General features: G+C 35.8%; 1 protein-coding gene across 1 annotated transcript in view; it reads left to right on the plus strand.

Moving 5' to 3' along the window:
* Positions 1-19,422, plus strand: part of phldb1a (pleckstrin homology-like domain, family B, member 1a) — a 56,519-nt gene extending 37,097 nt beyond the window's left edge. Inside the window, 16 exon segments of the mRNA XM_051109849.1 lie at positions 1,625-1,780; positions 1,898-2,008; positions 2,594-2,680; positions 3,147-3,266; positions 5,537-5,656; positions 5,967-6,116; positions 6,352-6,495; positions 6,805-6,900; positions 8,847-8,916; positions 9,059-9,302; positions 11,736-11,823; positions 12,192-12,338; positions 14,503-14,666; positions 14,668-14,720; positions 17,974-18,059; positions 18,368-19,422. Coding sequence (XP_050965806.1) covers positions 1,625-1,780; positions 1,898-2,008; positions 2,594-2,680; positions 3,147-3,266; positions 5,537-5,656; positions 5,967-6,116; positions 6,352-6,495; positions 6,805-6,900; positions 8,847-8,916; positions 9,059-9,302; positions 11,736-11,823; positions 12,192-12,338; positions 14,503-14,666; positions 14,668-14,720; positions 17,974-18,059; positions 18,368-18,508 — 1,977 coding nt within the window. The 3' untranslated portion in view covers positions 18,509-19,422.
* Positions 19,423-24,445: the final 5,023 nt, after the last annotated feature.

The raw sequence follows: 24,445 nt of genomic DNA on the forward strand, positions 1-24,445 counted from the left end.
ATGTTTTTACTATTTAAAATAACTGTTTTTTTTTTTTTTTTTTGAATATATATTTAAAAATGTAATTTATTCCTGTGATTTCAAAGCTGATTTGCTGCCCATTAACTATCACTACTATTGTGTTGAAAACATAATAACAAAGTAAAATTTTTTCAGGTTTCTTTAATGAATAGAAAGTTCAGAAGAACAACATTTATCTGAAATAGAAATCTTTTGTAACATTATAAATGTCTTTATCATCAATTTAAAGCATCCTTGCTAAATAAAAGTATTAATGTCTATAAAAATATTATACTGACTACTGATTCACTGGCTTTTGAATATATATTTGTATATATTCATTTCTGAAGGATACACTGAAGACTGGAGTAATGATGCTAAAAATGTATCATTGATCACAGGAATAAATTACATTTTAAAATATATTCAAATAGAAAGCAGTTATTTGAAATAATACAAATATTTCACAATTTTACTGCTTTTGCTGTATTTTTAGTTCAAATAAATGCAGGCTCGTTGAGAAGAAGAGACTTCTAAACATTAAAAATCTTACTGTCCAAAAACGTTTGACTGGTAGTGTATAGTCCAATAAATAAATAAAACGGAATGAATGAATGCACGAATATTGTAAATAAAAGAGTAAAAAATGTTATCAGTTGTTTTAAATGCAGTTTATTTATATATTTAAACTAATATTTAAATGTAATGCACAGCATGTAAAATTGATATTTAAAATTACATGTGCTAAATTGTTGAATTATTGATGTTATCAAGGGTAAATGTAAAGAAAATCAACATGCAAGAATTGAATACTAATATCTATATTTTAAAAAAGTCTCAAACGTTGTGCAAAAAACACATGGTACCAACATATTGTGCACCTGAATAAATGCAATGAAAAAAAAAGAAAAATTAAAAAGAGATAAACAAAGTAGATTGATGTATTTACTCCTATTTAATCACATTTGTACACAAGGCACAATGTGAAAATAACCATTAGAGTATATCACCTTCCAGCATCACCAGTAATTAATGGGCAAAACACATGACATGATATAACAGCCTTAACCGGGCAGCTTGTTAGAATCTGGATCTGTACAAACTGCACAAATATCCTATGGCTGTGTGTGTTGGCTGTGTGTCTGCGCTCCCTCTCGAGCCACAATATGCTCATGGCAATAAAGGGTTTACACACTGACAGAACAGCCATGATCATTATGATGCACCTCTGCTCTTTTAGGCAATGAAAATGCATGGAATTCATTTACTTGTATGTCTGTGTTTTGCTTTTCACTCTTGCTTAAATGCACTTTTTACTAAATCTCCTCACTAATTCACTGATATGGTAATGAACTGAGCGAATCACCTCACTCTTCTGTCTTTGTACACTGTATAACCAATAAGCAAACAAAGGATGTGTATGAAATGTGTTTTCAGGAGATGCATTGAAAAAAATGTGTTCCATACAGCAAACATTGTTTGGCAGAAGGAGTGATCTTCTTCGGCATGTCATTGAGGAACATTTGTCTGTCTGCTTGTTTGTTTCTCCCATCTGTTCGTCTGCCTCTGTCTTTCCCTCTCCCTCTCCTTCTCTCTGTCCATCTGTGCATGTGCGTGTCTGTAGAAGGTGGAGGCACTGGAGTCGGCCACTAAGCGCTTTGAGGATTTGGAATTCCGCCAGTTGGAGAGAGAGAGTGGCATAGAGGAGGAGAAGGAGACGGTCAGCAGGCAGCTGTTGCAAGACAAGGCAGAGTATCACCGCAGTGTGGCCAAAAGGAAGGTAATGACACTGATCTCAGGTCGGTTCTATTAAAGTACTCAAAGTCAGTGTTAAGGGGTTGATCCTGTTTTAGCCTGTCCTACGGCCTGCTTTGAAACATTTCTCTTGGTTGTGTAGGAGAAAATGGCAGCTCTGGAGATCCAGGCTAACCAACTTGGACTTCAGGCAGCTCAGGATTGTGAAAGGATGGCTAAAGATCGAACTCTGGCCCTACACATGCTCCAGAAGGTTGAGAATGATTTTTCATTTCTGTCTTCACTTCATGCAAAGAGTCTTCAAGACCACAAAAAATACTTGATAACTTGATAAAGCAAAGTAAATGGGTCCAATTCATTGGCATAAAATTAATATTTACCCTGTCTATTTTCTAAACTCGTGTTATTGGCCTTTTATCAGTTTTTCGACAGTTGACTTCGACAAAAGTCAACAACCAATTGATACAATTGATTACACTTGGATGCACATCATATGGAATAAAAAAATCTGTCACTTTTCGGTTAAACTGTGAATTTCAATACCATATCAATATCAGGTTTCTACAAAATGTTTCTATTCTAGTGTGCTACTTATTTGTATAAGTGCTAATGTCGCAAAATTCATTATTTCGATACAGTTTTAGCCGTAAAGTAGCTGTAGTGTCAATAGTGACAATAGTGTCATTCAATTTGGTGTTGATTTAATTATTTTCCAGTTATATCCAATTTTACAACTTGACAAAGTGACCCCCATAACACTAAAAAGTACTGTAAAAATGATTAAACCTGGAATATTTCTTTAATGCTAAATTTGACCCTGTATATTTTTCTCTTTAAGGAAAAGGAGAGACTGATTGATCTAGAGAAGAGATACCAGAGCCTGACCGGCGGAAAGACTTTCTCCAAGCCTGCCAGCACGAAGGAGGTAAGAGCATTCAACAGCCATGACTTGTATTCACCAATGGGTAATTGACCTCTTTTTAGTTGCCAAACAAACTACTTTTTAACTCTGAGCTGGCGAACAGACTGTATACAGAAGACTTGTGATCTAAACTCATAGAATCATTATAATTCATGAGATATCTGTGCTGTTTCTGAGTATTTAGTGCATTGGTTTGAAATAAACGTATTGTTGTGTACGTCCTGATGGTATTTGTGTCCGTAGGGATACACTCGACTCCCGTTTAGCAGTGATGAGCACGTTTTTTTCTGGGTTATCGCCATCGGCGATAAGCTTCATGTCGATGCCTCTTTGATCAGCCATAAAATATGTAGAGGCAATCTGAAGAAGTTTGATGAGACAAATAATTGTATAAAAATGTTCTTTGGCATAGTTTGTGCAACAATGTCTGTGCGGTGATGTCTTACTTCAGTGTTTATATTCAAACTAGGAAGTGCTTTACATCAATGAACCTGACCTTTTAGATGATCTCCCTACCCAGAATTCTCTGCTCCCCTCGTCTTGTTGTCAAAGATCCACCCCTCAGATATATTCTAACAGACCACAGGAGGTAAAAGCATGACCCCAGAACAGCTGTGACGGATTTACAAACTAACAAAACCATTATGTCGTTCACACTGACACGCTTGTGCAGTTCAGTCATTTCACCCTTTATAAGGAACGTGTGTCTGTGTGGCTGATGAGTAGGAATGGGAATTGAAAAGAATTTAATGATTACGGTTCCTTAATGGTCCCACTAACGATTTTGTTAGTACTAAAAGAAAAGCAATTTCATTACTAAATGATAAGATGGTTTCCACCCACATGCATGTGTAAGAACCATTAATGACAGTTTTTTTTTTTTAAATATCAAACCCGCTCTAAATAAGAATCAGTTCTTTGTTCCCAACCCTACTGATCTGTGTAAACACGATAACCTACACTACCTTACACTGTGTCTACACCAGGCATGAGTTGCGAGACAAAATGAATGTTAATGGTCATTTTGTCGCGTCCAGTATAGAAAGATTTTAGCTGTCGCATCCTTTGTAGACACGGTGTTACATTACCAAAAGTTTGGGGTTGTAAGAATATTTGATCTTGTTGGCAGAGGCTATATACGCTATGTCCAACTATGTCCACCAACTATGTCCACCAACATGTGATTAGGCTAGTCAGCACCGCTAAAGACAATTGTTGAACAACAGCTCCGATGGTGTAGAAAAAGTGCATACTGTAGTCTTTTTGACATGTCCCTGGTTCGAATCCGCCATTTTCAAATCTCTTATCACAACAGAAAGGCATTTATTATCAATAAAAAGAAATAATCAGAAATTTGAAAATAGAGTATCGGGTAGAGTTAGGGGTAGACGTAGATGGGAGGGCTTTATTGTCCGAATAAGGCGGCATCCATTTAATAATTTGAAATAAATTTAAAATTTACACTCAATACATTATTATTGCATACTGTTTTATAATGTACTACAATCCTGAGGTGCAGATAATTACCACTATAAGTAGTATAAATAGCAAAAAATACTGCTATTTTCACTTATTGTACATAAAATCAATTGCTGTTTGCGACACCATCTATCGTTATTTACACTTTGTTTAAATAGCCACTGCCATATTTGAATGTTTTTTTAAAAAACAGCTCTGATGGTATAGATGGTAAAGCATGTCATAGTCTTTTTTTTTAATGTGATCAACCCGAGTTTGAATCCACCTTTTGCTGAATTTTTTTTCTCTCATTTCAAATCTCATATCACATCAGAAAGGCATTTATTTTAAATAAAAATTAAGAAAATAATCAAAAAGTTGAAAATGAAGTATCAGGTAGAGTTAGGTGTAGGGAGGGCTTTATTGTCCTAATAAGGTGGCATCCATTTAATATTTTGAATTAAAATTATAATTTACGCTCAATACGTTATTATTGCATACTGTTTATATGATGTGCTATAACACTGAGGTGCAGATAATTATTGAACTATTTGCAATAAGTAGTATAAATAGCAGAAAATCCAGCTATTTTAACTTAGTGTAAATAGCCTCTATCACTATTTACAGTGCAAATAGGCTCTGCCTATGAATGTTCTTGAAAGAAATCACCAAGGTGCTGCATTTATGCGATCAAAAATACAGTCAAACAGTAATGTTGTGAAATATTATAATTCAAAATAACTGTATTTCTCCGGTCTTCGGTGTCACATGATCTTTCAGAAATCATTCTAATATGCTAATTTGGTTCTCAAGAACGATTTCCTATTGGTGTTGCAAAAGAACAACATTTATTTGAAGTCTAATTTTTTTGTAGTAATGTCTTGACTGCCACTTTGGTTACATTTAATGCATCTTTGCTAAATAAAAGTTTAAAAAAAATCTTACTGACCCCAAACTTTTGAATGGTATTGTAAATAGATGAATGGGTGGTGTAGTATCAGACCTGGAATGTTTGCAGATGTTATTTGAGTTGTTGAGTACTTGCAATGTTTGTTTTTGGAGCATTCATTATTTGCACTGGCCGCAGTTGCAGTGTTACAAATAGGTTTGCATACACAGTGTTGTTTGCCTCAATCTCGCATGACGTCTGTTATGTTCAGGCCATTCATGATTGGTATGGTCAAATATCTCAGTACTGGGATATGATGGACATTGACATTCTGATTCACACATGGTGCATGTGTGTACATTGGAGATTTTGAAGTTCGTGGCATGTTTGATGTGTTGGGCGTGAGCATGCGTTTTTCAAGATTTCTGGTGCAGTTCGTCACGTGTCATTTTGAGACATGAACTGATATCGTTTGTGGATGTGTGTGCGGATGGATGAATGTTTGTGCTCAGGAGTACCTCAAACTCTCTGATGTATATAAGATGTATGGGAACGGATGTATCCCCGCCCAGACTGCCTTCCCTAACGCTCTTTGTCTACCGCTGGCTGTAACATCAGACGCACCTCGTGAGGTATGACTCCTCCACTCACTCTTTCATCCATGACAGAATCTTTTTCCTTGCCTCACCACCTCCTGTTTCCCTTTCCAGTGGCATTTATTCCTAGTTTGTGGCTTTTCTTTTTATGATGCTGTCAGAATAACCCACTGGCTGCCTTCTCTTGAAACTGTTATTTTTCATTTCTTCCCATCTCTTTCTCTTACCAGCTGTCTTAGTTGTTGTTGTATCCTCTGCCTTTGCTATGCCAGCTTTATGCTTTTGTATACCTAAAATGCCCTCATTTACATTTTGTGTTTGTGTGTGATGGTTTGATTGTGTGAAGGAGTATGTGACAGTCAGTCAGTTAAACCAGCTGTTCGGGATGCCCAAAGTTGACCCCTCCCCCACATCTTCAGTCCAATCATTCCAAGCTATTGTCGCTGACCCTGTTCACTCCAGCCAGTGTGGCTCCTCCCAGTCACTTCCCGTTGAGGTGTGTGTTATTTCCCGGTGTTGATGTGTTCATAATTTGATGTACCATAGTTTGTGTCAATCTGGCTTGTTCTTGTTGAATAGAGAGTTGAATAAAGTGGGATTTCAAGCTTTTATGAGACATACTTTTAATTTTCTGATCTAAATACCACTCCATACCTTCAATGCATGTGTCTCTTCTTTCCTTGCTGTATCAATTTCCCATCCATCCTCCCTTTACCTGGACTGAACTTCAGACCCAGCCAGCATGGAGTAGGCCTTCAATCCCCAGGCTAGATTCAGAGCGCTGGTACCAGGAAATTATGGCAGCTGGGGAGCCCAGCCATGCATGTCCCCCCCCTCTGCCAGCTAAGTGTATCTCCTCACGTAAACCTATGCAGGTAAACTCTCTTCATTTGTCTGTCTTCTCTTCTGCTTGAATCCTTTCTCCTTTATCTGTCCTAAAGTTCTCTGTCATTAATGTACCTTTTGTTTTGAATCTCGTTTTGACACTTTTTTTTCTTTTTGCAAAAAAATGATGTAAAAATGCAGTACATGTAAAGCGCTTGAGGTTCGTTCTTCGTTGCCGGGTGTGGTTGCTTTGGTGTGGTCTTCTTCCTCGCTGTTGGGGCAGGCTGCCATAGTTGTCATGTTAGATGGATAATATGAATAAATGTGGGATGAATAACACCGAGATGTTTTGTTGTCAGATCTATAAGCAGGATGGAGAACTGGGACAGACCAACGGCACCTTTACACCCCCGCCTTCCAGCATGACCACATCAGGCAGAAACACGCCTACCAAAGTAAGACAGTTTATAACTCTGACTGTCAAAACTTAGTTTTTTTGTTATTTTGTTGAGTTTTGCTAAAGAGGCCACAATATGTAGTCTGCAATTTTGAAGACAACTTTTGTGGAGCTGAAGTATAGCATTCAAAAGTGCCTGTCCATTTTTCAGGAGCCTTGTTTACAGAAGTAAGGCGTTTAAATAAAATCTATGATTAACTTTCCCCACCAGCATTTCTGGAAAATGCTTGCCAGCCATAGCATCTTTGATTATTTCATTGAAATTTCGTGACCCCCAGAATATATTCTTGTATGAAAATCTGAACATGCAATACATCAAAATAAAAAGCCTTTATTTTTAAACAAAACAATCCATTTTATACTAGCTTTAAGCATTCTTTTTTTTTTATCAACACTTGAATGTAGGTAAGTTTCATTGAAAAGCAACATTTTGAGAAAATGACCTAATGACATAATTTTCACATGGCACAGCTGATTGGTTCTTTCCTTCATCGGTAGCCAATGAAATTGCTGCTCAGCATTCAAATATGACTAGTGCTTGCTGTAGCAGTTGCAGCATGCTTCACAAACCCTCCACCTTCTTCAGCTCCACCTGTATAGATCTGCTATGAGGTGAATTAAGCTGTATTTCTTGCATGCTCACAGCAGCATGTTGTGGATGTATTGGCAGCTTGTTAATTGTTTTTCCATAGCAGCGTTGCAGATCTGTTCCGCCAAGACCAAATACATTAACATTGCCATGTACATTACCATCCTAATCCCTCCAAGAGTTGTCATGATAGAACTATATTTCTGTATAAATATATTACCCAAAACATAATCAGATTTTCACACAAGTCCTCAAAGTAGACAAAGATAACCCAATCGAACAAACTGGAGTATTTTCTTAGTCACTTTTTTATTGAGAAAAATGATCCAGGGTTACATATCCTTGAATGGCAAAAGTATGTGAACCTTTGTTTTAACTGTAACTGCAGGTAATGTTTCTTGGAACAGCGGATCAGTCCTGCACAATGTCTTATAGGGATTTTAGCCAATTCCTCAGTACAGAACCACTTCGTATCTGTAATGTTGGTGGGTTTCCTCCTATGAACTGCTTGCTTCAGGTCCTTCCACATTTCAATTGGATTCAGGTCCAGACTTTGGCCATTCTAAAATATTAACCTTATTCTTCTTTAACCATTCTTTGGTAGAACAACTTGTGTGCTTGAGGTCATTGTCTTGCTGCTTGACCCATTTTCTCTTGAGATTCAATTCACAGGACAGGTGTCCGGATATTTTCCTTTAGAATTTGGTATAATTCAGTATTCATTGTTCCACCAATGATGGCAAGCCAGCCTGGCCCAGATGCAGTAAAACAAGCCTAAACCATGATACTACCACCACCATGTTTCACAAATGGGATAAGATTCTTATTCTGGATCTGGAATGCATTGTTTTCATTTCTCCAAACATAATGCTTGTCATTTAAACCAAAAAGTTCTATTTTGGTCTCATCTGTCAACAAAAATGGACTGATTATGGTTTGAGTCATATTCATGCAGAAATATAGAAAATTCTAAAGAGTTCACAAACTTTCAAGCAGATAGATAGATAGATCGCAGTAGCTCTGTCTTTAAAGTTTTATAAGTTATGTTTAAAAATCAATTCCAGAACCTGCCTGTTGTACTGTTCCTAATTATTATTGGCAACTTTATGTTTACCCTTAGATCAGTGCGTTTCTGTCCACTTTAAAAGTTTGACTTTCAGTTGGACTACAACAATAATGCATATTACTTCAAAGACAAAGTTGACGTATAATGTGTGTTTAATCCCTCAAATATTAGATTACGCAATGTGTCATGTACTTGGCCAGACAAAACCTCCATTTTTGCTCGATTATAACTATGTAAATGCCTTTTTGAATGTGTCACTTTCTATTTATCTCTTCTTTTTTATCTTCAGAGTCTCCCAGATCTGTCTCCTGCTTATTTGGACTTGGACTCCAAGAGACAGTTGGATCTACAGGGCAGAGGTAGTGCATCACTCACTATTATTAGTTTGTCAACAGCCTGTGTTGAATAATTGAAGTTGCAGCACCATGTAATCTAAAGGTGGTTATAGACATACTGTACAATTCAGTGTTTTATTGATCTGTTCTTGATGTCTTTTTCCAGGGCTCTACACATGTGATGATTCCAGAGTCAGGCCTACGGATCCTAAACAGAGCCACTGGGGGGCACCACAGGGCTCTCACTCCCCTTTCCCACCTTCAGGTGCTCCCATGGTACACCACTCCATTCTGCACCACCAAGCACCCCCAGCTGGAGAGTCAACGTATGACACTCTGAGTTTGGAGAGCTCTGATAGCGTGGAGACCAGCGTATCTACTGGCAACAACTCCGCCTGTTCACCTGAAAGGTGAGACACAGTTGTCAAGGGAACCCTTCGTTCTGCCTCCATTCCCCTGACAACGGGTCACGCTGCCCAATTCCCCCGTAAATGTTTTTTTCATCCTTTTCCCAGAATAGTTCCTGGGTTGTTTCCATGACAACACATACATCCACACAAAGAGACGCGCTATTCTTCTCGTCTTCAAAGTTCGGTCTTGTCCCGAGGCAGAACGAGCACAGAATGTCATTTTAAAGTATGTGCTCCTTGGAGCCAGGGAGGCTTCAGGTGTTTCGTCAGATGTTGAAATCATGAAAAGGCATTCTCTTGATGTTGCCCTACTTTTCAGCATCGATAGTCTGGACAAGAATCTTTGACCACGCGTTCTTACATTTCGGTTAGATGTTTCAGCAGTTTTAAACTCCTACAGCCCTCCTTACCCTTCGATCAACCATTTCCTTTGAGCTGGTAAAGGAGGCCCATCAAAAAAGCATGTAGGTCCTCACTTAAAAGTGAAATAGAAAAAAATCACATACTCCTGAACCAGCAGGAAGGAGCATGATGCACATGATTTTTTATTTTAATTTTTTTTTTACCAGTGGCAAAAACTTAGTTGCCCTGGGCTTAGGAAACATAAGATGTCACTGAGAGTGGGAAAAATTTTAAATAAAAATAAAAACAAAGCATTTTTAACATCTTGCTATTTTATCAAGGTGTAGTTTTATTACCAATGCAATTTTAACCAAACTAACTGTGCTACATTATTAAATAAACACAGCTGTTTAAAAATATCAGTAAGCACTTTCAAATAGTTAAAAATAATAATAAATGCTGTTCTTCTGTACTTCCTGTTCATCCAAAAAATTCTGAACAAAATGTATCAGAATGTCCACAAGCATCACTGTTTTATACATTTATAATAAGATATCTTACTTGAACACCAAATCAGCATTTTAGAAAGGAGGATCATGTGATACTGAATACTGGAGTAATGGCTACTGAAAATTTATATTTATATGTAATAAATTACATTTGAAAGTATGATACTCCCCTATTATATTGTATTGTATTTCTTTCTGATGTATTAAAAATGTTTTCTTACAACATGTTCTATAAAAAAAGTTTAATGTGTGTGTATATATATATATATATATATATATATATATAACATGTTGTAAGAAAACATTTTATATATATATTTTATATATATATTTGGATTTAGGACAACTTTAATGAAAGGTTTTGATCCACTTTAAATGTTGACTACTACTACTGTATATAAAATGTGTACTACCAGTTTTTGAACAGTAAGCTTTTTTTATGTTTTTTTAAGTTTCTTCTCTTTACCAAGCCTGCATTTATTTAATCCAAAGTACAGCAAAATTAGTAACATTTTGAAATATTTTTACTATTTAAAATAACTGGTTTCTATTTGAATATTTTTTTAAAATGTAATTTATTCCTGTGATTTTAAAACTGAATTTTTAGCATCATTATTCCAGTCACATGATCATTCAGAAATCATTTTAATATTCTGCTCAAAAAAGATTTATTATTATTATTATTACTACTACTATTACACAGAAAACAGCTAAACTAGAGTAGAATTTCTTTGATGAATAGAAAGTTTAGAAAAACAGTATTTATCTGAAATAGAAATCTTTTGTAACATTATAAATGTCTTTATCATCACTTTTGATGAATGAAAAAAAATCTATTATTATGAAAAAATTTACTCAACTGTTTTAAATATTATTGATAATAATAATAATAATAATAATAATAATAATAAATGTTTCTTGAACAGCAAATCAGCATATTAGAATGATTTCTGAAGGATCAAGTGACTGGAGTAATGATGCTAAAAATTAATCTTTGAAATCACAGGAATAAATTATATTTTAAAATATATTTAAATAGAAAGCAGATATTTTAAATAGTACAAATATTTCAAAATGTTACTGTTTTTGTTGTACTTTGGATCAAATAAGTGCAGGCTTGGTATTCTATAAAGAGAATTTTATAAAAAAAACATTAAAAAATCTTACTGTTCAAAAACGTTTGACTGGTAGTGTAAATAGGAAACAGTTGTTTTAAATCATTGTACTATTACACAAATGTACTGTTTTACTGTATTTCTGATCAAATAAGTGCAGCCTTGGTGAGCATTAGAACATTTTATAAAATAATAAAAAAAGTACCAGCCTTTAACTTCTAAATGGTACAATATGTAATGCTTAGCAATTATATATATTTTAAAAAGTATAATATTTAAAAATGTTTTTTTCAGTGTATGTGTTAGATAATTGAAATAATATTCATTTACTTTTTTATGACAGTTCTGTAAGTAGAATTTCAATGAAGGCAGCTATAACCTGTGTAGAGTGAGCGCTCAGGTCTAATGTCGTCTTCCGCCACTGGAAGCAGCGCAGCAACAATAACTGTGTGTTTCTCCCTTGGCAGCAATGGGTTGGCAGGACTGAGGCTGGAGGAGATGGAGAAGATGTTGAAGGAGGCCCAGCAGGAGAAAGCCAGACTGGTGGAGAGTCGAGTGAGTACCATTAATCTTTAATTGTCTGTGAAATATAATCTATCCCACTCCCTGTCTCTCATATAAAAGAGATCTTTTTCATGAATTTAAAAAGGAAGCCCCCGGTCCCTTTGGCATTACTGCATTAAAGATTGTTTCTTACCTACAAAGAGTGATAGACATGAAAGGCTGGATCTTAACAAGCTCTCCGACAGTAATACTCACTCAGACAATCTCTTGCTGAATGATTTTTTCATGCATCCCCAGTCACCCCGCGCTGTGTATTTTATGTATTTGTATGTATTTTTTTCCCTATTGCCTATTAAATCTTCTCACAGTAGATTTGAAGCCCCTCTGTGTCTTAATCTGTCTGTCTATTTTTTCGTCAGGAGAGGGAAGTCCAGGCACGAAAGCAGATGTTGGAGGCTGAGAGGAGGCGGCGAGAGGAGGTGGAGAGGAGGCTGCAGGATGAGACTGCGCACAGGCAGAGACTTGTGGAGGAAGAGGTCAAGCTGAGAGAGAAACAGTGCTCCCAGGTCAGTGAACACCTCAGCGGTGAACACCTCAATGAACCGATAGTCGCCCAGTCTTTTATCAGGCAGACATAAAATCCTCACATTTCCCAGTGAGAGAAAAAAAAGGGACAGTACGTAAGGCTTGCATTAATAAGTCATTAATAAACATTAATATTTAGAATCATAATGCTTTATAGATCAGTAGTTCATGTACATTCATATGTATATATGAATGAATGTATATTTGGTTCAGTGAAATGGCACTAAGGTTATTCAAAAATACATCAAAAATATAATAAAAACTAAGAAATGACTTGAATGCACCTATTGTAAGTGATTTTTTTTTAGTATTTTTTATATTATTCAATTTACGTTATTTTTTAATATAAGCTTTAAAGAATGAGTCTGTGTGCAACAGTTGTAAAAAAAAAATTAAAACGCTTCTTGAAAAGAAAATCTTTATAATCATAAAAAATAAGCAATGAAGCAATTTAGAATTTTGATATGGTAGTATTTATAGGGCCCTATGATATCAGTATTTTTTCCCAAATTCAGTTTTTTTTTGTTTTTTTTTTTCCAAATTTTAATTTTTTTTCTTTTTCTTTCTTTCTTTTTTTCTTTTTCTTTATTTATTTTTTATAGACTCTGTTTGAATGGTTAAATTACAAAATATAATTTGAAAAGCATGTCAAATTAATTGAAATCATGAAACTTACACAATTTAACAGCAATTTATTAAAAATGTAACAAGTGCTAACTTTTTAAGGCCATATGAAATTCGTTTTTTCTCAAAGTTTTATTTTTACAAAATTCTGTGTCCATTCATTTTCTGGATTCCATTTTAATGCTTTCATAAAATTTGAATAATCAAAACCATCTCTAATTAGTTGATTTTTTTAAAAAGTTAATTTACTATTATTTTATTTACTTCTTTTTCTGTGTTGTGCATTTACATTTGTTTCTAGTAAAAAAAAATCCAGTAAATACTTTTATAATGTTGTAATGATATTTTTATTATAAGTAGTAGTACTACCATTAGATTAACTAATATATTTAATATGTTAAACTGAAGTTTTATTTTGACGGGTTGCTGTGAAGACCTTTAAGTTTCTGTTTGTATATGATATGACAGTAGCTTTTCTCAAATTAAATGGTAAAATGCTCATGAATTGACTCACAGAGCAGCTCTGGATATTATATTTATGTATTCATGTACTTACACATTGAGGCAACAGAGGCTGAAAACACAGCAAGTGTCATGTGCGCTTCTGTATGTGTGTAGTAAATGAAATTGCAGAATTCATATTTAAATAGTATTTTTGCAGGTTAATATTCACAGACACTAGTTCATATCAGGTTTTGATTTAAGTGCACTGACCAACTCTTATTTATTCATTCAGAATTTGGCAAATTCCGTGACATTCCGCGTTATACAGTAAATTCCATTTTTATGACTGGATTTCACGACTCCGTCTGCATTTTACGCATCTTGGAAATCATAGGGCCCTATATTTAAAGAACTTTCGGTCAAATCAGTGTGGCATAACATGCAGAAAATAGCCCTTTACGTTTATTACATTTCTAAGTAGCTGAATAAGCATTAACTAAAATGTTTAGCATAATGTAATGTGCATATAAAATGTAACACCATGTTAGTGTTAAAAATAGCAGTGTTTGAAACACACAGCAGAGAAGCGCCTACACACGCTCGAACAGACAGTCTCACTGTCTGCGTACAACTCTGAACACAGCAGTGCGCTTCGCTGGTGCCGCTCTGAGGTCAGTGAATGTTTTGAGTTGCTCTTTAAAAGTCTTTATGAGGTCACTGGCTCAGCTTGACTGGGCCAGACGAGAGGCATGAATGCACAGAGAGCAGCTCTGCACAGCAGGTGGATGAGAGGAGACACACAGACAGATGGTGAGAGGGAGACAGTAGAAAGAAGATAAGACGGGAGGAAGAGGTGGGGTGTAAGACAGAGGCAAGGAAGGGCAGGGCAGTAGGACATGCAATGTTTTAAACACTGATAACTGACATAACCAAAACAATGAAATTAGCCTACTGTACTGTATTTCTCTAGAGATCACAACATCAGAATGTTTATGGTATACTTCCATGAAATATATTGTTGTTATGTGCAATGGAAATATTTGAGACTGTAGCTAATCTGAGCTCTGCCCTCCTCAGGCTCGTCCAATGACTCGCTACCTGCCTATTCGGAAAGAGGAGTTTGACCTGCGTTCTCATGTGGAGTCGTCAGGCCACTGCGTGGACACATGTGCATATGTCATTGTTACAGAGAAAATGTGCAAGGGCCATCTTGTGAAGATGGGCGGCAAGATCAAATCCTGGAAAACGCTGGTTTGTCTTTGATCGACTTAAAAGGACCTTTTCTTATTACATAGGTAAGATAATTGTTGTATTTATTCCGGATTAAATTGTCGGCAATGTTGGGAAGGTTGCTTTGGAAATGTAATAGGTTACAGATTACAGGTTACCCTATTTAATATATAATAAGTAATGTAACTATTTCAATTACTTAATAATGTAACTGATTACATTTGATTTTTTTTTGATTGCTTTTCTATTTCTAATGAATGTTTTCAACTGTTAATCATTTTAAAACATTTAAAGCAGGCAGGGGGGGTACAGTAGTACTCAACACTGATTACGGTCAGATTTCCCAAAATCCTTCATCACTTGAATTAATATTAGAAAAATGTAATTTTAAAGTTCAGCCACCACAAAATCAGACTTTAACACCTTTTTACTTTGAGATTGTTCTGAGGTTAAATACTGATTTAAAATCATAACAAGATATAGTTTAATAGTACGACAGCGTTTTAGTGGCATGTTAAAAAAAAATCTAAGATTACGAGATGTAATATTTTAAGAATGAAGCTGAAATTACAAGAATAAAGCCGATATATTACGAAAATAAAGCTGAAATATTACGAGAATAATCCTATATATTACAAAAAATAAAGCCGAAGTATTACAAGAATAAAGTCAAAATGTTTTGAGAATGAAGTCGAAATGTTTTGAGAATAAAGTCGAAATGTTTAGGAGATGGATTAGGAGCACCGGGAGAAATTCCAAAGTCTTATATTTCAAATTCTGTCAGTTTTATAGCAAAATACAAACAATATGTCTATTACAATAACATGTTTTTCGCACTCTTTAATGTGGCGTGACAGATCTTTGTATTAGCTTCAGGTAAAGCACCATGCAAGTCAATCATCTTTCCGATTACAATAACGAGACATTCATTTCATTAAATTAGGCTATACTGATTTTTTTTTTCATGCCTTCTGATGTTCCTTCACTTTTATATCTTGCTATAAACTTGAAATAAAGAGGAAAAACACATTTATAATTTGTATTTTGTGATAAAATTGACAAAATTTAAAAGATGAGCTGTTATATTAAAAGCAAAAAGCACAAATTTATTGCGATCACTGGGTGGCTGGCACGCTACAAATAATGAATGGAAGATGTTAAATATTATATCCAATCATTTACTGTATTATACAGTGAAAAAAAACAGCTTGTGAATAGTTACTTACCGTTATATACCAAAGAAAAGACAACGGTGTAACTTATGTTAACAATCTGAAGCCCACTTCAACCTTTAGAACCTTTAGTTTTATTGTTGTTTTTAATTAAATACATGTGAGGAATAGTAGTATCCTTTATTGTCCTCAAAAGGAAATTTGTTGTGGACATTTTTTGTGGTGAAATTTTTACAAAGAAAATAGTATAATTTAATGAACTGATTTACATGAATACAACGATCTGTCACGCACAAGATCTTGAAAAACACATTATTGTAAGACAAAGTATTTCGCTATAAAACTGATTTTGAAAGCTGAGACTTTTATATTAAAAGTACCAAAAGCACAAAGCTTATTGCTATCGGGGGGCTGGCGCAGTACAAATAACGAATGCAATCGAACACATGAAATATTATTTCCAACCATACTGTATCTGCAAATATGACACATGCCATGGTACGATTTACATTCTCAAAACATTTATACTTTATTCTCTGAATTTGTACCTTATTCTTGAAAATATTCTCGGAATTTCGACTTTATTCTCCTAATTTCAACCAAATTCAAAATTACGACTTTAATCTCATCTTTTTTTCTTCTTTTTAACGTGGCACTAAAACGCTGTTGTAAAATAGATATAATACTATTTTTTAAATCAAATCTTTGCATAGCTATGAGAAGGACATGACACTGGAATCTAACAATGCTCTGGAAAAAAAGTTAATCTTTAAAAAATAAAGCATATACATAAACCCAAATAGGACACTGTTAACGAATAAACGTGTCCTATCTATTAAAGCAATGGTTTCTCATATTTTAGAGCAGTCATTGCAAGTTGGAAAAAGAAATCAATCAAATCTTTATGTGTGTGAAAATATTCACATGTAACCCCCTTTTGTACTCATTTATTATACTTTTAATTGTAATATCATTACACTTTTTTTTCCTCAGTAACTAACAGATTACAGTTACATTTATTTTGTAAATAGATTACATAATTTTGTTACATGTAACTAGTTACTCCCCAACACTGATTGTGACACTGATTTTTGTCAGTCTGTAATGTTTTTTTTTTTTAATTCAGTACAGGTTGTTTTTTTTGTTTTTTGTTTTTTAATTACATGTAATTATTAAACGTAATTATTTTTCTGACAAATTGATAGTTTATTGGATTTAAGTCAGAAAGAAAGCACATAATTTTTCTGGTTTTGCTTGATATAATTCAAAATATGCAAGGTGAAAACAGAAAAAAAAGAAGAATTAAGAAGGTTAAACGCAAACAAACAAACAAAACAAATCCGACGGCATTGACAAGGTGGCAAGTTCTGGTGAAATGTTTTGTCTCGGTTCGCTCGATTTCCGATCATCCTTGTCTTTCTTTCAGATGTTCGCTCTCTTTTCACACACATGTGCTTCGCTCATGTGTGTAGCCTTTTCACCCCCTCACTCCCCATGTTAGTAGTGATGATGATGATGGTGATGATGATGATGAAATAAACTGCAATACTTTCTCTAGCCCAGCGTTTGTGAGGGATGGGGGTGTAGATTTACCCCTGGCTCAGTTCTGAGTAACAATACTGCACTTACAACTCTTCAAAAACATGAAACAAAAACAATTTATCCCATTACTAAGCACATTTGTGTAACGAATAGAGGCGAGCCAAAAAAAATCAAACTCTTCGAAAGGCAAAGTAATAAATCTTAAGCGTCGACAGGTGCGAGGAGGCTCGCTGGAGCCTGGCAAACCTAAAACAGTGGTTTCAAATCATCTACGAGATAGAATCGATCTGAAGAGAGGTGTTAATTTGCGCTAAGTAGCGAAAAGGGAAGTCTGTCAGAGAAGCTGCAGTGGGTGGCAGACAGTGTAAAATTGAGACAGACAATGCTTTTAGGTGAATCGCTCTGTGCGCTAGGATTCACTTCTACTACGTGCTTGTTCGATCCCTGTGGAAAAGCTTTTAAAAGTTCCAGTGTGGAAGAAAAGATATTAAAAATGTATTACTAAAATGATCTGGCAAATGCAATCTCTTCTTAATGAATCTCTACAATCATTTTATTCAAAACAATTCTTGTTTTCATTTTCCTCATGACTTTTACTCCTCAGATAAACATGAGACCAAACTGAAAGGTGTCATCTACTTCCAAGCCATAGAAGAGGTGTATTACGATCACCTGCGCAGCGCAACTAAGGTAATGAGTGAACTGATGTGCTTTTTCAACACGTCTTGTTTACTGTCAACATCAACAAATCAAGCTCCACACCACTCACACTACAGCAGCAACTTTGGTGAGCACATAGTGAAAGTTTAAACAGACAGGCGTCTTTTTATAAAGAGAATTTCTTACAGCAGAAGGCAAAAGAGATCAAAGGCGGCTTCATGTTCATGTACATTTCGTCATGCTTTCTTTTTTTCACTTCAGCGACATGCCTTTTCCTGCCCTGCTGTTCCGTCTTCTCGCACTTTAACGCACACTTTGTCTTTTTTCTCTCCTTACAGAGTCCGAATCCTTCGCTAACCTTTTGCGTGAAGACTCACGATCGACTTTATTTCATGGTGGCTCCGTCCCCAGAGGCCATGCGCATTTGGATGGACGTCATAGTAACGGGTGCCGAGGGCTACACGCAGTTTATGACCTGAGGGAGAGCGGATGCAATTCTGCCTGCAGTGATCTTAGACAGGCAGGACTCATTTAACAGGACGTGTAACATATGCGAAAGTGTGTTTCAAAAACTTCAGGCAGCACTGACTGATTTCTTTGTCATCGTGACAGGAGAAGAACTGGATGCAGGCTGGCCTGATGACGACGTGTTATTGTGCAACCGATGGTCAGATTTTATGTTACTAAAAAGAGTAGCTGAAAAATATATATATTATATATATAGGTGGAACGAGTGAGAATGTTTGTCTCTGTATCGTTGTAAAACAGAGACAGGAGACAGAGCTTACAGTATTTTACGGCATTTTAAATCAATCATATGCTCAGTACTTTTTATTTTAAATATCTCTATGGTGCCAAGTCTTCAGGTGTATATACATCAATATATTACCAACACTTAGTACTTTTTTTTAGTTATTTAGGTGCAGTTATATGATTACAATGAGATTAAACTTAATAGTACGTGATAGCAGTCATAATCTCTTTTAGCTGCAAAGGCAGAGTTCACATTTTGAATTGCTATGAAAGATTACCGCATTTCATGTGCTGTCATGTATAATGTTTTTCCTGCAGAGATTATTAAACAAACGGCTCAGGTGCTCAGACATGTAACTAAAAACTCTATGCCTGCTACCTGATTTGTAACTTTATCATACAAGATTATTTGGTAGGGGACCAGTGCAGTAAATATTTTTGTTTTTGAGATCTTGGTACTTTTGTGCCGACAGGTTTCGTGTTGCCAAAGCTTCACCCGTGTTGATATGTGTTACTCTGACTTGCACATCTTTTGTTTCAGGGTTTTAAAAAAATGTGTGGATGTGCCACTATGATTTATAATCAGATATTTTGTGTATTGTGCTATTCAGATTATTGGTATCCTCTGTAATGAGACGAACAGTGTGAACTTTTGATAATTCAGTGTTATGACACTAACAGTGTATTTCTAAATATTAACTTTTTCATTTGACAAGCAAGTAGCATATACTCAGAGGCAAATAAAAAAAGTCTAACAAAATATATGGGTTTCTGTGCTTGTATAGGGATGAGCTGAGCTGGATGTCACACGTTTTACTCTAGTGAGTATTTCTCTGCTGCTTGGTTTATTTTTAAAAGTCAATTTCTACAGAGACAAACGGTAAGGTCTTGAATGCAAAATGTATTGCCCAGGTGAAAAAAAAATGCAGTTCATTGATTAAAGTAGTGAGACAATTAATGAAAATGCAGAAGGAAAAAATGTAACATACAAAAAGAAACAGAAAAATATATATAGTTTTTTTTTTATTAAACAAATGTGACCCTGGACTGTAAAAACCAGTAGCACTGGTATATTTGTAGCAAAAGCCAAAAATACATTGTATGGGTCAAAATTATCAATTTTTCTTTTATGCCAAAAATCATTAGGATATTAAGTAAAGATCATGTTCCATGAAGATATTTTCTATATATCAAAACTTCATTTTTTGATTAGTACTATGCATTGCTAAGAACTTTAAAGGTGATTTTCTCAGTGTTTTTTGCACACACAGATTCCAGATTTTCAAATAGTTGTATTTAGGCCAAATATTGTTCTATCCTAACAAATCTTCTATTGATGTAATATATACATCAATCGAAAGCTTATTTATTCAGCTTTCAGATGATGTATAAATCTCATTTTAAAAAAATCCTGGGTCACAAATAGGAACACTTTACAATAAGGTTCATTAGTTAACATGAACTGAGAATGAACAATACTACAGCATTTATTAATCTTAATGTTAATTTCAGCATTTACTAATGCATTATTAAAAATCACAAGTTGTGTTTGTTAACATTAGTTAATGCACTGTGAACTAACTGAACGACTATTTTTTAACTAACATTAACAAAGAGTAATAAATACTGTAATAAATCTATTGTTCATTGTTCGTGTTAGTTAATACATTAACTAATGTTAATAAATGACAAAACAAATATAATGAAATTGTATACGTGGATGAAACATTGTTATATAGCTAACTCTCTAAATCTGAATGTATCTCAGTGTGGTTTTATTTTGTTCACTTGTTTACTAAACAGATGTGACTAAATTCTTAACATTTTAAAAATTAGTTGGGAAGAGAAAATGAATCAACATTTTGTAATTGAACACAACTCAGAATGTTATAGTTATTAAGATATAAGCTCTATGACAGTTTTCCTGTGTTATAACAAGTCCTGTTTTAACACAATGTATAATCGTTTGGTATAACCACCTTGATCATTTAAATAATATACAAAATAAGAACCTCTCATAATATTTTATACCTACTAATATAATCAAACCAAAAAATATTTAGACACCAGATATAATTTTTTATATATTTTTTACCCGTGGGTGCAGGACACTACAGTTCATTAATGTAAGTGAGGATAGCAAAATAAAGTAAACTGTGACATATTTTGCAGTGGACTACCAGTAAAATTGGGACCAAAAATTATTCAGACACACTGACCTGACCATGTTTTGCGTAAGTGTTTTCTCTTTAATTGCTAATGTGACCTTTTTACACCACAGGCTGAACAAAATTAAGCATTGCTTGGTAATTGGTCAAAGTATTGTTAAATGTGTAAATACTGTCATACTAACCAGTGAACTTTTGGTTAATTGTAATCCACTACATACCTTTCTATCAAAGTTATCTGACATCATCAAGATGAATTTGTTCTGACACATGAACTCTGAGGTCTTGTCATTTTATTACCATTTTCTAAACTATAGCAAATAAACTGATAATGTGAGAAATGTTGAAGGTGTCTAAATAAATTTTGGTTTGACTCTATGTAGATATGACTTGCATTGCACAAACCATTATTCTATAGCCAGTGCTGTATTTGCCTAACAGACAAAACATAACCGGCAGATCAAATTTATGACAGCAGGGGGTCAGTTCCGCATGCATACTGTCATTTATTGTGAGGGTTCAGTTGTGAATGACTGTACACTGTAACCGCAGAACAGACGTCTTAAGCCAGACATCAGTTAACAACGATCAGGGAATTTCCCAAGAAAGTCCCATACGGTATAAAGTTTAACAAATGTAAAACAAACAGTGTGTGTTTTTTAGACTTTGACAAAGAAACAATTTCAGTTTAAAACACTTTTTGTATTTTTCTATTTGAGGGATTTTGTTTAGAGAATAAACCGAGCGCTCGGTGAAGCGGTTGTTTTTTCTCCGTGTGCCCGGTAGAGGGCGCAACTCGTCACGTCTCACCGCTCCAGCGCGTGTTTTCATGCTCCAGATGCGAGGGCTGGATCTGCGTTCCGCTCTGTGTTCTGCTGAGGCCCCGGGGCCCTGAGCTTGTTTTCCTCTCTGCCTCGCACCCAGTCATTACCACAACAGTTAAATGCAACTACAAATGTCATCAGCGTTATAATGATGCCATCTGTCTCCACCAGCAGAGGCTCACCAATTAATTTATCACTTGATGCTAATTCATCTCACTTTACAATTACGCAACATAAAAGCAAAAGGAACCAACCTAGCAAAGATAATAAATGCAAAGAGCGGCAGGCTAATTCTTAACAACAAATTGAAACAAGAACGTCGCTTTTAGTTCAAAAACGCAACGTGTAAACAAACAACAAAGACGCTAATTAAACCTATAAGATCTTGTGAGTTTCAAAGAGCAGTTGAAGTCTCGCATATCAAAGCAAGAGGGGAAGGTTTGTGGCTTAAAATCGCTAGGGACTGAGCTGACATGATCAACTGTTGAGCCGGTGGTGAAGATCAACTCGGAGACATTTGAGGGGAGCCACTGGGGAATCGAGAGCCCTCCACTTTGAAGCCGTGATCAACCGACCTAATCCAACCATGAGAACCAGCGAGCATCTTCACACAGAAAGTACGCGCCGCGCTCGTTCAGAAACACTCGGTGTTTACAAACGTAAATTCACATAAACGTAAATAATAACCATTCAGGGGGAAAAAAATACTAATACACAAGGGGTGGGGAAAATACCAACTCCTTGAGTTTGTCCTTGAGTGTCTCGTGTTTTAGTTTGAGATGCGAGACGCACCCCAAACACAGCGGCGTCCCGCGGGAAGCGCCAGACAAATGCACTTTCTCAAAATCAAACAAGTTTAACGCTGCCTTGCGCTCCCGAAGGAACAGTCAGTGAAATGACTGCGGTTAGTTCACGCCATGCAACATGGGTTATTAGTCACATTATCTTGCAAGTTTGTTATTCTAAATAGGGCGCGTTTGAGGGAGGGGGTCGTCAAACCTCTTGAAACCTGTTGAAAGCTTATCCCGATTCCCACGATACGGCGCTTCAGTGGGAAATGAGAGTAATTTTGCTGAGATTTCTACTAGGTGATTCCTGCTGGATGTTATAAAGCTAAAAAAAAGTTACAGCAAGTAATGGAAACTTGAAACGATTTGATCGCTCGTGGAAGGGAATGAAAAAAAGACAACAATGAATTCAGAAGGAGATGATGATGAAATTGTGATGTAACTGTTACTAATGTGTGCTATACATGAACTTGGCATGGTGCGTTTGCTCTCTCACCCACTCCTTACTTATTTTCTGACTAACATACAGAGTGCCAGAGAGGGATTTTTTTGTTTTTTAAAAAGCAAAACAAAGTACATAAAAGAAATAAACAAACATAAAATCTTAAGCTCTGCTTTTAATAGTATTTATCGATTTAGACACGCACCGTAAAAACTGCATCTCGTGTTTGAATGAGCTTCTTTTAATTGTTCCACATATGGACAGCTGGATTTATGGAGGGGAACAGATTTATCACTCCAACCAGCGTTTTTAATCCTCAAAAGCTGTGATTAATTAACGCCACGGCCTGGACCTACATCTCTATTTGCAACATCAGCTATTTAAGGTGGAAAAATCTCAATACAAACAGAAACTCAAGTATGATGGCCCAACAGCACTGGAGCAGTCTGTGGCTGAGGTGCCCGTGTGTGTGTGTGTGTGTGTGTGTGTACTGCTGACTTTCTCTCACGCTTTGCGCAAACAGGGCGCCCCCACGGACCAATTAAGACACGGCGAGTTGGGAGAGTCAGCGCTTTCCTGGGAGAGATCCCACACTTCAACAACCATTATTATCTCAGTCTCTTCAACGTTACGACTGCGGTCACGAAGATTGCATCAGGCCTCACTTCTACAACTGCGAGGCTGAGCCGACTCACAAGAGGAATTACAGTATCACAGTACCTTCAGAAGCCCCTCTTTGATCCCGTCGCTCTCTGACTGCTCCTCGAGAAAGCAGGTGTCATCTTGGTTCACGCACGGCTATTAAGTGTAAATAAAATCAATTTCTCCTCAGTCGAGGAAGACGTTCGCTTCGGCTAAAAGCTGCGGAATATTCCGCCTGACAGTTTTACACTTTTCTCCGCCTGTTGGCCTTTTTCCCCGTTTTTGTAAGATGTTTATCCCCTCACAATTCCATTACACATCGCCTCTTAATCCAAAAAGCTAAGGCTCATAATAAAAAAGCCACTTGTGACAACTCAACTTAACATTCAGACAGTCTACAGACTGCGTAGGGCGTGTCGACAAAAGTAATTTCAATGAAACCGATTAATCAAACACACTTGTTGCAGTTATGTTTGTGTAAGTCTAAAGTAACTTTTCAGGAGTGTCGTTTAAATTCAACAGAGACAAAACTGAAAAACACGGGCCGAAAGAGGGAGCGAGAGCGCTCGTTGCAAATCCCATGGCAACAGCAACCAGAAAACATGTCTAAAATAGGGGGCAGTGTTCGCTATTACTATAGCAACAGGAAGACATAGCTCCTTCAATCAGCTTTAGGATTTGCTGAGGGGGGAAAACAAAGCTTGATTCTTTGAAAAACCGTTATTAACGAGAATTTAACGAGATGTACTATGAGTACTATGAGGGTAATTTGTCTCGTCTCACTGTGACCGCGCATGAC

This window comes from Labeo rohita, chromosome 5 (genome assembly GCF_022985175.1).
Source record: "Labeo rohita strain BAU-BD-2019 chromosome 5, IGBB_LRoh.1.0, whole genome shotgun sequence".
Taxonomy (NCBI): Eukaryota; Metazoa; Chordata; class Actinopteri; order Cypriniformes; family Cyprinidae; genus Labeo; species Labeo rohita.